Source organism: Bubalus kerabau, chromosome 5, assembly GCF_029407905.1.
Source record: "Bubalus kerabau isolate K-KA32 ecotype Philippines breed swamp buffalo chromosome 5, PCC_UOA_SB_1v2, whole genome shotgun sequence".
Lineage (NCBI taxonomy): Eukaryota > Metazoa > Chordata > Mammalia > Artiodactyla > Bovidae > Bubalus > Bubalus kerabau.
In genome coordinates, this window is record NC_073628.1 from 104,060,585 (window position 1) to 104,077,614 (window position 17,030).

Consider the following 17,030-nt stretch of genomic DNA (forward strand, 5'->3'; position numbering starts at 1 on the left):
CCGCAGGACTCCTAACGCAGGGGTGGGCCGGGTGGAGGAGCGGGGCGCATCCCGGGGGCGTGGCTGGGGCGGAGCAAGCCAGAGCCCCAGGCCTTCCAGGAGTCGAGTTCCTCAGGGGCCGCAGGGACCACAGACCGCGCCGCTCCGCGGTGCCCAGACGCGGCCGGGATCTCCGGACCCTCTCCCCACTGTCGCAGTTTCCCCGCCGGGAGCCCGGCTCGAGCGCAAAAGCGGGACCCGGGTGCGCCTGCCGAGCTAGAACCGAGGCACTAGGCGATTCGAGAAAGCTCCCGGGGCGTGTGCAGTTAGGCGCCGGTCTTCGGGGGCCTTCTGCTCTCTCGGAGAGGCTAGAGGCCTGGGCCCGGCGGCCATGCCCCTGACGCCCTCAGCGGGCGGGCGCTGCAGTAACGAAAGGATGAGTGGACAGGTAGGGGTGGAAAGCAAAGAGAAGAGGCAGAGGACCCAGTCCACTGAGCACGTGTGTGTGTGCGGGGCACAGACCTCTGTGTACAGCACAGACAGGCGAGCCTGTGCTCTGCAGAGCTGTCTTCACCAGAGCGACGGACGGTCAGAAAAGTGCGCAGGCCGACCCTCCTCCTTCCGCAGGGTCGCAACAGCAGAGCAGTGCCCCGGTGGGGCACCCCAGCGGGAGAGCCGTGCAGGTGTGTGCAGCTGGCCTCAGAAAAGGACCCCTGTCGGGGTGTGAACCAAATGCGGTGGACAGGAGCCCAGTTCAGGCCTCCTACACCTGGGACCACCAGAGGGCACCATATTCAGTGTGGGGTGTCCCCAGGAAGGAGCCATGGGTGCAAGCTGCTGTGGGGACACCCAGTGAGCTGTGGAGTGGGAAGGGGCGTTCATGTAACCCAAGCTCCCCTCTGTGTCCTAGTGAAGGAGAAGGTGAGACCACGGCCAGCAGCAAGTGTAATTCTGAATCAGAAGGCCAGGGTGGGGCCACAGGTGAGGGAGGGGTGACGGAGGGGAAAGGGGCACCCAGGGTACACCCAGGCTGGGCCCTGGCCTCTGCTGTGCTGGCTGCACCTAGGGTCTGAGCTGGGCCTCCTTGGAGCTTGTCTTCTTGGACTTGCTGGGTGAGGATAAGATCTCCATCTGCTGCAGGGGGGGCACCTTGACTCCCTTCTGTTTCAGCTGGTTGTAGTATTCCATTCTGTCTGAGATGATCCTCTATAAAAGACACCCGGCAGTGTCCGCACAGGCCTTGCCGGGTCCTGGGACACCACCCTGTTCTCCCCGAGAAGGGCCTGCTGCTGCAGTGCTGTCTGTGCTGGTGAATATTTACAACCTTTCCAGGAGGGATAAAAAAGCTCTGGTTTGTAGCATTTGCCAATTTCTGTGCTGAAACCACTCCCATCAGGGCTGATCCAGCCAACAGGGTGAAGCAGAGAACTCAGAGATGGGTAGAGATGCCCACCATCCAGGCCAGCTCACTCCTGGAGCCTGGGCCAGATCTACTTCTTCGTCCTCTGGGAATTGCCAGGAGCCGACTCCCAGACTCCCAGAGACATCAGAGGCTGTCAAGTCTGACCCTCAGGGCAAAGTCTCTTCTACCTTCTGTGCAGGAAGACTGCCCTGCCTCCTCCTTAGCCTCCTTCCTTCTCTCTGGCCTTTTGCTGGTTTGTGCAGGGTGGGGAAGGGCAGATGTTGGCAAGGGAAGGGGTTCTTCCCTGACTACTGGTGGGTGGTGATGACTCCTCCTATCCCCCTCCCTCCCTGCCTTCCTTGTATCCTCTCCCTCACTCTCTTCCTACCACCCCCATCATCCCCTGTCCCTCCCTCCCTCTCAAAACCTCTCTCCTCCTCCCTATCCCCATCCCTCCCCTTCCTCTCTCTCCTTCCCACCCCTCACCCTGCACCTCCTTCTTCCCTTGCCCCAAACACTAGTAGTCAGAGACCTCTCCCCAGGTCTCCATGCAGGGGTCCCCCTCTGCCCTGAGGACTGGCCACCCTACAAGAGTTCTATTAACCAGGGGCCCACCCAGCCTCACAGAAGAAAGGAACCAGGCCCCGGAGACAAATGGGCCAGTGGCAGGTCACAGGTAGCTGCTGGGGTCAAGGGCCATGCTGTTGGAGGAAGCTTGGAAGGCAGGCACCCTCTCCCCAGTACAGAGGGGGTGCTCTAGGGCTCAGCAAGTCAAGTGACCAGCCTACAGCTGCGAAGCCAAGGTCCCGGGGTAGTGACACTCCTGCCAGCCCCAAAGCCACATTATTTATCCTAAACCTCCCTGCCCCTCTGAAACCTCTGCTTGTTGGTGGGGAGCTGGTGTGGGCTGAGGCCAGGGAGGGGACCCATGTCAGGCTCTGAGTTCAGCAACGATTCCAGCTGAGGCCATGCTGAGATGCAAAGAAGCATCCCTGGGGGAGCTGGGCTGGGCAGAGCCTAGGGCTGGGCTCCTGCTGCAGGAGAACCAGGACCCAGCTGTTTGGCTCCCTCCCTACCATACCAGGTGGGTTTTCGGCAGCTGCTGATGGTTGCTGAACACTGGCAGCAGCTCCAGGATGTTGTTCCCTAACCCCTTAGGGAAATCTAGTCCCCTCTGCCTGAGCAGAGAGAAAGGACCATGCTGGGGTCACGGTGAAAGCATGACACCACCAGGACAAGAATGGGGGCTCCTAACCTCCCATCCAGGCTTCTCCCCTCTGCTCCCAGCTGCAGAGGCAGGAGCTCTGGCCTAGAGATGGGGCCCCGGGGACAAGGAGGCCTCTGAGCACCATTTATACCTGCAAGCCTTCCAGAATGTCATTGTCAGAGATCTCAGTGGCCAAGGACTTGATCCCTATGGTGTTGAAGGTGGCCTGGATGATCTTGTTTCTCAGTCTTTCGAGCTGTGAGCACAGAGGAGAAACAGCCAAGCTCACCTTGAGTGGAGAGACAGTGTTCTCCACACCCGCTGCCTCTCTGAGGCTCCAGGGGAGGTGGACCTGTCTTCAGCTCTCCTGCTTCAGGAGCTGGAAATAGCGTGTGAGTGGTCAGCGTGGTCTCCTGTGAGCTAGCTGGAAGGGACCTGATCAAAATCCAGACCCAGGAGGCCTAACACCAAAACCCAAAGTCTCTCTACCACACCACATTTGTTTGCTTGTTTCTTAATTGAAAAAGCAAAACCTGCACATGGTCAAAACAAAACTCTGAATGACCCCCCCAGGCTGTCCTCCATCCCCCAGAGTCAATTTAGCCACAGTCTCCCGCTGACCCACAGCAGACAACCTGCAGACTTGGCCAGCCCTGCGATGGGCATTATACTCCCAGCCCATCCTCCTTCTCTAAGTGACCTAGAAGCGCTCCATACTGTGGACATCTACACTAACCAGGCATTAGCCAGGAGTTAAGCAGCTTGAACCACTGAGCCTGTCTAGTCTTTGGCAGCCATTGGCAGCCTCGTGCACAGCAGGAGACGGGCCCCAGCGGGAGGGAGAACACAGCTGGTTACAGTGGGCACTCTTGGTTGGCCAGTGGGGAAAATGTCATTTCAAAAGCCTTTGCGCTCAGGGCCTCTACCTTTGCTAGTTTTAGATTCTAAAGCAAGTCAGCTCTTGACTGATGGTTTCCTCCTATGCCTTTGCTCACATCTATCAGGGGCTCAGAGTGAGGACCCAGGACCTCACACCCCAGCACCGCCTCCACGCAGCTCTGGAAACTCAGATGGGCTGTTCGTTCTCTGTGCTGCAGGTGCCAGGACACCAGCGGTACCCACATCATGGCTTTGTTAACAGGGTCGAATGACTTTAATAAATGCTGAGAACAGCACCTGCTGCTAAGTCACTTCAGTCGTGTCCGATTCTGTGCAACCCTATAGACAGCAGCTCACCAGGCTCCCCTGTCCCTGGGATTCTCCAGGCAAGAACACTGGAGTGGGTTGCCATTTCCTTCTCCAATGCATGAAAGTGAAGAGTGAAAGGGAAGTTGCTCAGTCGTGTCCAACTCTTTGCGACCCCATGGACTGCAGCCCACCAGGCTCCTCTGTCCATGGGATTTTCCAGGCAAGAGTACTGGAGTGGGGTGCCATTGAGAACAGCACCTGACCCACAGCAAATGCTCTCTAAGTTATAAATAGACGGCATCATTACTACTACTTCTCTCCCACCTCAGACCCTCCCTGGCTGGCCACCACATCCCTGGGTCTCTTTCACAGCACAACTCAAGGGGCTCCTCCATAAACAAAGCCCCTGCACTCAGCTCTTTCCGGCCAATACAGCTGACCAAGATGGCCACACCACACCCTCGCCCCCTCATCCACCAATGTTTCTGGACACAGGAAGAGGGGAGCCCAGAGCACTTGGTGCACGGTCCCCAGGGTGGCCGTTCCCAGGGACGGCAGTGGTGGGCAAGGGCCCCAGGCTTTCAGGAGGCAGGAGTCGAGTGTACTCAGGCCTGAGCACTCTCCAGGGCTGGGATGGGGAGCCGGGCGTACCCTGGCCTGGGTGTATTCCAGGGCCTCGTGGGCCTGCTGCTCCGCCTGCTGAATCATCTCATTCTTTTTCTGCATCTCCTCCTGGAGCTGCTTCCGCCTCTGCAGGTGGTTCTGGCTCTGATTCACCTGGGCCTGGAGCTGGTTGACCTTGGCCTCTAGCTCCGAGATGGTCTGTTCCCGCTTGGACAATTCACTCTCCAGCTCCGACACTTGCTGGGGGGTGGGGAGCAGTAGGTCCACTTGCCCACCCCTCCTTCCCAGAGGCAGCCACCTCTCCCTGAGTTCCTCCAGCCAGCCTGGCTCCGGCTGTGGCCAGTTCCCCAGTGGGTGTCCAGGGCCCCGGATTTACTAAACAGGGTACTATCTGAAATGAGGGATCCCCACTCAGCTGACTCTCCTTGCCGCCATCAGGACCTGTGGCTGCCCCCCAGCCACCCCACGGGCACCTGTCTGAGGAGGAGGTTGTCTTTCTCAATGAGGCCCATCGTTTCCTGGTACTTCTTGTCTTCCCGGAGGTTAGAGAACTGCAAGGCAATGGGGGTTCGCTCAGGGGCTGGTGGGAGGAGATAGATGGCTGCCTCCTTGAACCTTCCTCCATGAACCTCAGTAAGATGAAGGGAAGCATCAAAATTTCTGATGACGGGGGAAGGGGGAATTTGTGATGAAGGTATCAAACACACTTTGGAAGCCGGGAGGCAGACCCAAGGAACCAGACTCCAAAACCAGCAGCGGGGAGAGCTGCAAACAAGCCCAGTCCACAGGTCCCTGAAAATCTCAGAAGTGGGGGATGGTGCTGGGCTTTTCTGGACGTGGAGGCTGACACAAGGAGGAACATCATATCAGAAATCAGGAGCCTCAGACTCAGCGCTGACCAGGAGATGCCGGGCACCTTCCCCCTTTTCCATCTGTCAGGAGACTGGAGGCCCCGGGGTTGGCAGGGGGAGCGGGGGAGAAGAGGATCTCTGGCCTGGGAGATGCCAGGCCACGCAGTGGAGACCCCTGGTGACAGATGCAGGATGTGGGGCTGAACGTGGAGACTGCAGCCTCTGCCCCACTTTGTCCTGAAACACCAGCAGCTGGACCATTACACTTGGGCAAGGAATTCTTCCAGTTTCCCAGATTCCAGGAGAATCTGAGCAAGCCAAGGGGAAGGAGCCAACGACAGGATCATTGAACTAACTTTCCATTGATGTACCCAAGCACAGTTCTCTGCCATGAAACACAAAATGGTCACCCACAGTTTGAGAGACTCCAGGCACGTCTGACCTTTGAGCAAAATTCTCGAAGGAGTAACAGAAACTGAAAACAGACTTACAAAAGGAGCTTATAGGAAATAGAAACAGCACAAGCAGTCAAATCCCTTAAGTATCTCCCATAACTCTCACTTCAGCTGTTAAGGAGGTCAGAGACATACCGCCATTAAGAAATAAAACATGAGTGTGCTTCTAAATAAAAGGGAGTGGGGAAGGAACATTCAGAGAGCAAAAGCAACGTCTTAGAAACTAAATGAAACAAAGTTAAAACTCAAGAGGAGGGTTTCCCTGCTGGCTCAGTGGCAAAGAATCTGCCTACATGCCGGAGAGATGGGTTCGATCCCTGCTCTAGGAAGATCCCACATGCTGGGGAATAATTAAACCTGTGCGCCACAACTATTGAACCTGTGCTCTGGAGCTTGGGAGCTGCAACTACCGAATCTCATGTGCCCTAGAGCCCGTGCTCCACAACAAGAGAAGCCACCGCAATGAGAAGCCTGCTCACTGCAATTAGCGAGTAGCTCCTGCTTGCTGCAACTAGAGAAAGCCTGTGCAGCAATGAAGACCCAGTGCAGCCGAAAATTAAATAATCAAATAAAATTATTTTTAAAAAACCTCAGGAAGAGGGCTGATGATAAAGTTAGGGAAATCTAAAAGTAGAACAAAAAGACAAGATGGTGAAAGGAACAGACAGGAAAGAGAAAGAGATCCAAAGAAGAGGTCTGCTGGCTGATTGATGGGGTTGCCAGGAGAGTTTGGAGAAAACAGAGACAGGGACTAAAATCCATGTAAACAGAGAACAATTTCAGAACTGAATGATATAAGTTTCTAGCCGGCTACTGAGTGCCCAGGACAAATGAGAACAAACCCTTAATAAGGTCTAGCTATGGCAGCTTCCCTGGTGGTTCAGATGGTAAAGAATCTGCCTGCAATGCAGGAGACCCAAATTTCATCCCTGGGTCAGGAAGATTCCCTGGATGAAGGGAATGGCAACCCACTCTAGTACTTTGGCCTGGAGAAGAATTCTATGGACAGAGAAGGCTGGCGGGCTACAGTCCATGGGGTCATAAAGAGTCAGACATAACTGAGTGACTATCAGCTCCTGAGTCCAGTGTCTCTGTCAGGGGGTGGGGGCGGGGATGGATGGCACGTGTCCCAGCATAGCAGAGGATACCGCCACCTTGTCAGACATGGCCTGCAGCTGTTTTTTCCGCTCCCGCAGCTCCTTCTGCAGCATCTCATTCTCCGTGTTGATTTTCAGCAATTGCGACTCTTGGAATTCCACCTGTCGCTGTAAAGACTTGATGGCTCCTGCATGAGATGAGAGAAAACAGGGAGGAGGGGGCCAGTCACTGCACCATCCCTAGGGCTCCGCGGAGCTCCAAGCTGAGGGCTGGCTGCCTGCTCCCATCCCAGGGGTCTAGTGCTGCCCCACCATGGTCCCAGCCAAGAGGGACCCAGGGCAAAGTGGGCAGTCCTGGGCATCCTCGCTGCGGGTCCCGCCTTGGCCTCCTCTGGCATTCCACCTGTTGCCAGGGAGTATCTGGTCCTGGTGATCTCAAGCTGGAACTGGAACTCCTGGATCAGCTGCTCATACTCCTCCAGCTGGGCTATCAGCTCCTCCTCAAAGGTGTCGTCCACGAAGCCGGCCCGCCTCCTGGCCGCGGCCTCCTCCTCCTGCAGCTCCTTCTCCTCATCCAGCTCCATCACCTCTTCGTCCTCCTCTTCCTCCACCTCCCCAGCCCCGTACGCATCCCTGTCCTCGTCCTCGTCTTCCTGCACAGTTACCATGGCCACCGCCTCCTCCTCGCTTCTGTTCTCCTGCAGAGTTTCCCTCCTGCTGGCTCTAGCCCTCGACCCCTTGTCCTCTGCCCTCTTGGCCTGCCCTTCCAGGTACTCTTCCTCCTCGTAGTCACCTCCTTCCAGCTCCTTGCCTCTGTCGCACTCTTCCTGCAGCTGGGGGAAGGGAGGGGATGCTAGACAGGGCTACGGGCACCCCCGGGAGGGAGGCTCGAACCTTCATGGGGGCATTGGGAGGACGGTGCTGTGGGGCTATTGGCCAGCTCCCCTCGGGTTACATCTCCAGAAGCAGCCCCACCACCCCTCCCCTGCTGTGGCTGAGGGCTCAGCCTGGGTGAGGGCCACCAGGTTAGGACAGCACGTGGGACACTGTGGCCTGTGCCTCTCCGGGGCAGCCTGGGGGACCGGGCCCCAGCCAGCCCACACCTGCCGCCAGGGCTCCACGTCCTCCTCGTCTTGGAAGGTTCTGAGGGTGCTCTGTCTCCCCTGCAGCTTTAGCACGGACTCCAACGGCCGCTCCTATGAAATGCCCACGGCAGCCTCAGGGTTTCAACCTGGGCCTTCAACTCCCCCAGGGCCCATGTCACTGAGACCTGTCCCCTCAGAAGAGGGCCCACCGTTCCCCTCCCCCCCCCCCCCGGGGTTGCCCTGTCGATGGGCAGGCGGCCGTGCTGTGTAGGTGACGGCCCTGGGGGTACCCCTGGTGAGAGGCCCAGCAGTAACAAGCACACTGTTTGGGAAGAGTCTGGGGGGGGGGCCAACCTCAAACATGCCCGCAGGTCACTGCCCCTCACTGCCCACTTGCTGACAGCCCCTGGGAGGCTGGGGAATGGGGGAGACACAGGACCATGCTCCCAGGCTCTCCAGACTCCTGCTGCCTCCCTGCCCACCAGACCCCACCATCAGTGTCCGGGTAGCTTTTTCTGGAGGTGTCCAGATGATCCAGCAGGGGTCTGAAGCCCCCCACCCCCACTTCATATGTGCACCCAGCGTAAACGCAGGCTGTATCCTCAGATGAGAAAGAAACCAGGTCTCAGACCAGGCGATGGCCCCCAGATCCCCACCCCACCCTGCCTCCTCCAGTGCCCACCCCACACCTGTGGTCGAGGGGGACAGCATGCCATCCTTACGTTACAGGCAAGGCCCCGTCCCAGAGCCAGACCAGGCCAGGCTAGTCCGAGGAGCGCCTGCCGCTGCTCACCCGCAAGACATGGCTGGGCGCGGCCTCCTGGCTCTTGCTCTTCAGGAGGCATTTCAGCTGCTTCCTCAGGGCCTCCCTCTCCTCCTGGAGAGCCAGGATCTCTTCCTCTCTCTTCTGAACCTGTGCTTCCAGCTCCGAGAGGCATTGGACTTCCTCCCCTAGCGCCAACAGGCACTGGTCCTGAGGAGAAACAGGGCAGCCCGGGGGGCCACTTAGCCACTCAAACACCCCTGCCGCACCCTCCCTTGCCCTCCCACCCAGAGCAGCAGCTCCGGGGCCAGGAGGACCCCGTGACCCTAGCCCAAGGTGAGCGGCTTCTTACCTGCAGCCCCCTCCTGCTTAAGGGCCACCCTTGCCCAGGATATCCTGGCAGCCTCCCCTCCAGGCCCTGGTCCCAGTCAGCGCCCAGGTGTGATTGAAAATGAAGTCACTCAGTCATGTCCGACCCTTTGCGACCCCATGGACTGCAGCCTACCAGGCTCCTCCGTCCATGGGATTTTCCAGGCAAGTATACTGGAGTGTGTTACCATTTCCTTCTCAAGGAGATCTTCCTGATCCAGGGTTTGAACCTAGGTCTCCCAGATTGTAGGCAGATGCTTTACCATCTGAGCCACACCTACTAACCAGCACTACCTGCCAAAGACTTCCAAGCTTTTCGGGGCTGGGTCTACTGCCTCTCAGAATCTCAAAACCCTCAATCATTCCAGCTTGAAGACCAAATAAAGGTGGTTTTGGACAGTCACTGAGAGAATTTGTCATAATCAGAGCTGAACGACTGACAGAAATACAAAGGGGATTCTTCAAGCAAGAGGGAGATGGTCCCAGATGGAGTCTGAAGAAAAGATAACTAGGAGGTCGTCCAGATGTCTAAGAATTAAGAGATAGGCTCCCATGGAGCCCATGAGTCAAAGAAGAAGCTCACAGGAAATTATGAGATATTTTAGACAGAATAATAACAAATACTTGGACGTGGCATGACATGTGGTGAAGCAAAAACTGTGATTAAGGGCAAATTTATAAGCTTCGAATGCAACAATTAGGGGAAGCAATGGAATATCAATGATCTAAGTATCCTTCTCAAGCATTCAGAAAAAAGAACTGAAAACTTCACTTGAAGTACATAGTAATAAGGGAATTTTTATTTTTATTTTTATTTTTTTTACATATTTTTAAATTTTTATTTGGAATATAATTACTTTACAATGTTGTGTTGGTTTCAGGTATATAGCAAAGTGAATCATTATACATGCACATATAATATCCACTCTTTTCAGGTTCTTTTCTCATGTAGGTCATTATAGAGTATTGAGTAGAGTTCCCTGTACTTCACAGTAGGTCCTTATTAGTTATCTATTTTATATACAGTTATGTTGCTAAGTCACTTCAGTCGTGTCCGACTCTGTGCAACCCTATAGACGGCAGCCCACCAGGCTCCCCCGTCCCTGGGATTCTCCAGGCAAGAACACTGGAGTGGGTTGCCATTTCCTTCTCAGGTGCATGAAAGTGAAAAGTGAAAGTGAAGTCGCCCAGTCGTGTCTGACTCTTAGCGACCCCATGGACTGCAGCCCACCAGGCTCCTCCATTCATGGGATTTTCCAGGCAAGAGTATTGGAGTGGGGTGCCATTGCCTTCTCCTAATAAGGGAATTTTTAAAAATCAGGGCAAGAATGCATGATATAGGGACTTCCCTGGTGGTCCAGTGGCTAAGACTCCATGCTCCCAATACAGGGGGCCCAGGTTCCATCCCTGGTTAGGAAGCTAGATCCCCTGTGCCACAACTAAGACCAGGTGCAGCCAAATAAATTAAAAAAAATTTTTTTAATGAATGAATGACATAGGGAAACAGAGAAAGAAGGGAGGAGAGGAGGATGGAGCAAATCGGCAACATTTTAACATTTGGAGAATCTGGAGGGTATATGGGAATTGTTTACACTATTAAGTTAAAATAGTCATAGAGGGACTGCCCTGGTGGTCCAGTGGTTAAGAATCTGCCTTGCAATGCAGAGGACATCGGTTCAATCCCTGGTTGGGGAACCAAGCTGGCTTAAAACTTAACATTTAAAAAGCTAAGATCACGGCATCTGGTCCCATCACTTTACAAACAGAAGGGGTAAAAGTGGAAGGGGTGACAGATTTTATTTTCTTGGGCTCCCAAATCACTGCAGACAGTGACTGCAGCCAAGAAATTTAAAGACAATTGGTCCTTAGAAGCAAAGCTATGAGAAACCTAGACAGCGTATTAAGAAAGCAAAGACATCACTTTGCCAACAAAGGTCTGTATAGTCAAAGCTATGATTTTTCCAATAGTCATGTATGGATGTGAGAGCTGGACCATAAAGAAGGCTGAGCACCAAAGAATTGATATTTTCGAAATGTGATACTGGAGAAGACTCTTGAGAGTCTTCTCTTGGGCAGCATGGAGGTCAAACCAGTCAATCCTAAATTGACCCTGAATATTCATTGGAAGGATTGATGCTGAAACCCCAATACTTTGGCCACCTAATGTAAAGAGCTAACTCATTAGAAAAGACCCTGATGCTGGGAATCATTGAGGGCAGCAGGAGAAGGGGGTGACAAAGAATGAGATGGTTAGATAGCATCACAAACTCAATGGACATGAACTTGAGAAAACTCTGGGAAATAGTGAAGGACAGAGGAGACTGGTGTGCTGCAGTCCACAGGATCACAAAGAGTCGGACATGATTTAGTGACTGAAAAATAACAACAAATGTGTCCAGAACAAAAGGAAGTCCTGGAAGGCATTGCTGGTTTCCAGTGGGGATGCTAACTTAGCAACAGCACATACTTGCTGCTGCAAGTGATGCTGCCTACGACAGGGCCGAGGAAGACAGAGGTGAAAGAAAGAAGACCCTGAGGACACAGTGTGAGCCCCTGGAGACAGCCCAGCCTGCAGTCCTTCCCCTGGAATTCCCTTCCCTGACAGGCCTGCAAATAGCATTCTTTTACGTATGTCTGTGTTCGGTTCAGTTCACTTACTCAGTCACACCTGACTCTTCACAATCCCATAGACTACAGCACGCCAGGCCTCCCTGTCCATCACCAACTCCCGGAGTTTACTCAAACTCACATCCATTGAGTCGGTGATGCCATCCAACCATCTCATCCTCTGTCATCCCCTTCCCCTCCTGTCTTCAATCTATCCCAGCATTAGGGCCTTTTCAAATGAGTCAGTTCTTTGTATCAGGTGGCCAAAGTATTGCAGCTTCAGCATCAGTCCTTCCAATGAATATTCAGGACTGATTTCTTTTAGGATGGACTGGTTGGATCTCCTTGCAGTCCAAGGGACTCTCAAGAGTCTTCTCCAACACCACAGTTCAAAAGCATCAATTCTTCAGCACTCAGCTTTCTTTATAGTCCAACTCTCACATCCATACATGATCACTGGAAAAACCATAGCTTTGACTAGATGGACATTTATTGGCAAAGTAATGCCTCTGATTTTTAGTAAGCTGTCTAGGTTGGTCATAACTTTTCTTCCAAGGAGCAAGTGTCTTTTAATTCCATGGCTTCAGTCACCACCTGCAGTGATTTTGGAGCCCCCAAAAATAAAGTCTCTCAGTGTTTTCATTGTTTCCCCATTTATTTGCCATGAAAATGATAGGACCAGATGCCATGATCTTGGTTTTCTGAATGTTGAGCTTTAAGCCAACTTTTTCACTCTCCTCTTTCACTTTCATCAAGAGGCTCTTCAGTTCTCTGCTTTCTGCCATAAGGGTGATGTCATCTGCATATCTGACATTATTGATATTTTTCCTGGCAACCTTGATTCCAGCTTGTGCTTCTTCCAGTCCAGCGTTTCTCGTGATGTACTCTGCATATAAGTTAAATAAGCAGGGTGACAATATAAAGCCTTGACATACTCCTTTCCCTATTTGGAACCAGTCCGTTCCATGTCCAGTTCTAATTGTTGCTTCCTGAGCTGCATACAGATTCTCAAGAGGCAGGTAAGGTGGTCTGGTATTCCCATCTCTTGAAGAATTTTCCAGTTTGTTGGAGAAGGGAATGGCAAACCACGTCAGTATTCTTGCCTTGAGAACCCCATGAATAGTATGTTTGTGTAACTCTAATTATATCCTCAGGCTATTTTCCAAAGGTGGGATTGTTGATGGTATCAATGCTTTTTAAATTGTAAAATCTAAAAAATTTTTAAAAACAAATTGTGAAATCTATCATAAAATTAAAGGTACAGTTTCGGGAATAAAGATAAAATGAATACTCATGGACCCATATTATGAGGGCTCACGAGTCCCCACTGTGTGCTCATGACAAACCACCCAGCATCTTATGTGACTTATTTCCACAGCTGTTGTTAGTGCTTCATGAGCTTAAAAAAAAATTTTTTTGTAGAAACCTGAAACTGGCTCTAAGAGACTTTTTACGTTGATAAGACTGGTGGAGGGAAAAAGAGAGAAGACAGAGATTAGCGATGTCAGAAACAAAAAAACAGACAATCTTCTTCAGAATCTTCTCCAGACACGGGAAGGATACTAAGGGAGTCTTGTGCACAGAGTGAGGCTCCTAGATTTGAAAACTGACATGGCTTGGACACTGTCTTAGAAAAATGTAGCTTTCCAAAACTGGAACAGGAAAAGGAAATCTGAATATTTTTAAAAGGAATTAATTAAAAAAAAAAAAAAAAAAACACAAACCCTGTAAGGAATCACCAGGCACAGATGACTTCGATAATGAAATCTTCAGAATTTAATAAAGAAACAACAACATTAGGTGAATTCTTCCAGAGAATCGAGAAAGAAGGAACACTTCTCAACTTTCGTTGTTGTTACTTGGCCAGAAGACTCTGACCCCAAAAGCAAACAAGGGGATGACAAGGCTGGTAAATTACAGGCCAGCCTCTCTCACAAACAAGGATGAGAAAGATGATAGCATGATGAATCAACCCATAGGCAGATCTTTGCCCATCAAGCTGATTGTTATTACTGTGTTAAGGAATACCGTCTCCCAAGTGGAATGACTGGGTTAAAAGCCTATGGATGCTGAGGGTCTTGACACATGGGGCGAAGCTGTGTAGGAGGGGGCAACATCCAGGCCAGCCTAAACTGCTCTCCATGGGGAAGAAGACAGATAGGAACCTGCCCTGTAGAAGCCACGAGACAGGTCAGAAGGTCAGTTCAGACTGCATCTGGGACCAGAGACTAGAACATCACCTCCAGCAGGACGCACAGCCGGGACAGGAGGACCAGGATCTGTGCCCAGGCTCCATGCCTGGCCATACCTTCTCATGGATGACGGAGATGTACCAGGGTACCCGCTTCCTTGGGTAGCTCTGTCCCAGGTCAGGACTGCTGGGGGTCGGGCTCAGCACCTGGGACTCGCTCTTCTTCCGCAGGTAGTTGAACTCACAGGCACTCTTGCTAAGGGGAAGGAGGCAGCCTGTCAAGAGGGGAGGTGGTGGGGGGGTGGTCAGACCCTTCCCATGCTGAGCAGCCCTGGATCTTCTGTAACATCCCTCTTTTGAGACTCCCCCAGGAGCCCTTCCCTGTCCAGCTGGGCTCCTCTCCAGCTCCCCGTTCTCCCACACTCGTCCCCACCACCCCCAGCCCAGCCTGAATAAGCAGCATCCGAGCCCCCTTCAGGGTCCCAGAGCTGGAGTCAGGGCAAGATGCTGCCTGTGCACAGGGGGCACTTCTGAAGTGAAGCATACTTCTGGGGGTGGAGTTCATCTCTGGATAAACAGAAGTATGTATCTGTAGGAATGGCACCTGGGTGTCCCTGTACTCAAGGATAGACACGTCCCAGGGCCCATGTGAGGAACACCAAGCCAGGCAGGTGGTCCTGGGAAGTCAATTCCATGGGGCACCATAGGAATGGAGGGAACAGGGGCCCTCTGGGCTGGGGTGCCAAGGAGAGAACCCCATGGGCCATGCACACCCCCAGTGCCCCGCACGGCCTGCCCTCACCGTCCACCTTCACATCCAAGCCTTGCTGGCTGGAGAGTGGGTTCTCAGCCTCCTTCCAGGTCTCAGAGCCAATGCCTGTGTCTTCAGGCAGAGAGAGGGTTGTGGCTGAACCTGCAGGATGGCAAATGGAGAACAGTTGAGGCCAAGTCTCCCCAAGACCTCTGGGTGGGGACTTGTATTTCCTTAGAAACAGTGGGTGGGGTTCAAGGTGCCTTTTCTCAGTGGAAGCACAGGACTGGACTACGAGACCGAATGGAAATGTGGTTCTGCCCCCTGCCCGCCTGGCATGTCCCCCCAGAACGGGTCAGGTGCAACTTAGTCTCTGTAAATCAGTGCGCCTCTTCCCCAGGGGACGGCGCCTGTTCCTCCTGTAAAACTGTCTCCTCAAAATCTTGCAGAATGCCCTTCCCCCCAAGGGTCAGACCCACGTCCTCTAAGCTGGCACGAATCAGATGATGGCGAGTGCACTAGGAGCAGTATGTGGGCTCAGCCTTGCACCCAGGATGCTCTGTGTTCCCCCCACCCTCCTTAGACACCCCCACCCTCCTGGTCTTGGAGTGCTGGCTGCTCTCCGAGGCCCTGGCATTGAGAAAGGAAGGCTTAGAGCCTGACAAGTAGGGTGAGACCCCACTTTTGCCTGACTGCCACCTGAGATCCATAGAAAGGACCCCAGCTGCTGGCTGCAGGCACTCAGCCTTAATGTCACCACCATGAAGATAATGTTGTCTGTCAGAGAACAAAAGCAGCCCAGGCCCCGGAGCGGGAATCTGGGATGGGATGGCGCCTGGCCTGATCAGCACTACCGGGTGACGGCTGAGCACCTTAGTTGCCCTCTCAGAGCCTCTTGACTGAATCAGAGCACTGTGGGGTTAGACAAGAGGCTGCTGAGGCTCCTTACAGTGCTCAGTGCCTAATGACCCACCTTTGGACCTATGGACCTCATCACTGAAGCTTCCAGAGTCTTCACCTTCTCCTCCCGTGTCCCAACCCTACTGAATCTTGGTGATTGACAGCCAGAGAAGGTAAGTGGGCTGGGAGACCAATGATACAAATGTGCCCAGTGGAAGGAAGAAGGACCTTCTCTCCTTCCCTTCCCTGAGGCCCAACCCCAGCCTTAGCCGAAAGCCAGTTTCAGAAGCAGCAGCTGGGGCCGCCGCACACGCCCCCTCCTCTGGCCACACCCGCAGGCTGTCCTGGACTCCAGCAGGTGGGTTAGCTGGAGTGGGGCTGGGTGTGCACACAGGGCCCCATCAGACGCACTCACCATAGTGGGTCATGGACGTCGACCTGGTGCTGAACTGGGGGCAGCCAGGACGTGTGAGGAACTTGCGCCGAAGCTCCTCCATTTCGGACATGAAACTGCTGTCCTGGGGGCTGGCGTTCTGGTTGAAGTCTCTCTGGGGAGTGGGGAGAATGAGACCAGCAGGAAAGGAGGGACCCAGGAAGCCCTCCACCCCTTCCACCAGTGGAGCTCCAGAGCCTGGCTCTGTGTGCCAACCACGCAGGCTGTCTCCTCCCCGAAAGCTGGCCGCTCATGAGGGCCGTGGGAGCCCTGCTTTGGAAGTTGCAGTCAGCTGAGCCTAGAGCTGCTGTCCACTTAGCGGGCCCCTGGGGAGTGGGCTGGCTCCCCAGTCTCACCCCGCCCCCCACCACATGAAGTACCCGCATGAAACTTGCTGCCTGCACTTTCTCTTCCTTATTTTCTCTTCCCCCTTTCCCTCCTTCTTAAAAAGGCCCCTAAGGAAGGCTCAAGGCAAACACATCATCTTCTCTCCCAGGCCCCATCCACCCCAAGAATCTCCCCATCACAACCCACCACCCAAGCTGATTCAGGATGCCCCATCGGCCCTCCACCCTCAAGGCCTTTGATCCAGCGGAGAAGCATGTCATCTTCAGATAACCATGTGTGGCAGGGCCATCCCTGCTCCCGAGACCCCGTACCAGCGTCTTGTAGTAGCGGCAGATGGCCTGAGCCGACTTGCTGAGGGAGCGCTTTTGTTGGCGGAGTTTCCATTCCGGGGGCTGTTCGTCCCGGCTGGCCACCTTCCGGAGGACAATCAGGCCCTTTTCTATCAAGTTGGGCACGAGACTTTTCTTCTTGGGCCCGCTGGCTCTGATGGGTAACATCGTGAGCATGGAGCGAAGGACCAAGGTTGGTCACCTGAAGGATGACTCAGATCAATCCTGTGGGATTTGGGTCTGGAGCTGGGTGCTGAGGGGGTCACAGCCCCAAGCGTGGACATGCAGGTCCAAGCACAGGTGGGCAGAAGCCCAGCTTCTCAAGCTCCATGTCCTAAGGGGTCCTGGGAGCAGTGTATGGCATCACAGATGTCTCCATAGAGACGGGGCCTGTCATCTGTCTTAATTTTCTACTGGGAAGGGGAAGAAGAGGCTGCTTCCACTATAATAT

The 17,030-nt window shown here is 53.7% G+C and overlaps 1 protein-coding gene across 1 annotated transcript; it reads right to left on the bottom strand.

Annotated features, from left to right (window-relative positions):
* Positions 1–186: 186 nt before the first annotated feature.
* Positions 187–16,778, bottom strand: CCDC27 (coiled-coil domain containing 27). The gene is made up of 13 exons (XM_055583789.1): positions 16,562–16,778; positions 15,885–16,017; positions 14,621–14,731; positions 13,936–14,093; positions 8,682–8,834; positions 7,907–7,999; positions 7,481–7,636; positions 7,207–7,408; positions 6,861–6,991; positions 4,874–4,951; positions 4,428–4,640; positions 2,740–2,844; positions 187–1,185 (listed from the first exon to the last, which is right to left on the bottom strand). The coding sequence occupies exons 1-13, from the start codon at positions 16,754–16,756 to the stop codon at positions 1,042–1,044; spliced, it is 1,872 nt and encodes a 623-aa protein (XP_055439764.1). The 5' UTR covers positions 16,757–16,778; the 3' UTR covers positions 187–1,041.
* Positions 16,779–17,030: the final 252 nt, after the last annotated feature.

Bases quoted from the DNA above. Each gene is read 5' to 3' on its own strand.
- CCDC27 (XM_055583789.1), bottom strand. From the start codon at position 16,756: ATGCTCACGATGTTACCCATCAGAGCCAGCGGGCCCAAGAAGAAAAGT. The intron at 14,094-14,620 runs GTGAGGGCAGGC...CCCTCTTGACAG, and splicing joins CTTGGATGTGAAGGTGGACG to GCTGCCTCCTTCCCCTTAGC. The intron at 2,845-4,427 runs GTACGCCCGGCT...CTGTGCTCACAG, and splicing joins TGGAATACACCCAGGCCAGG to CTCGAAAGACTGAGAAACAA.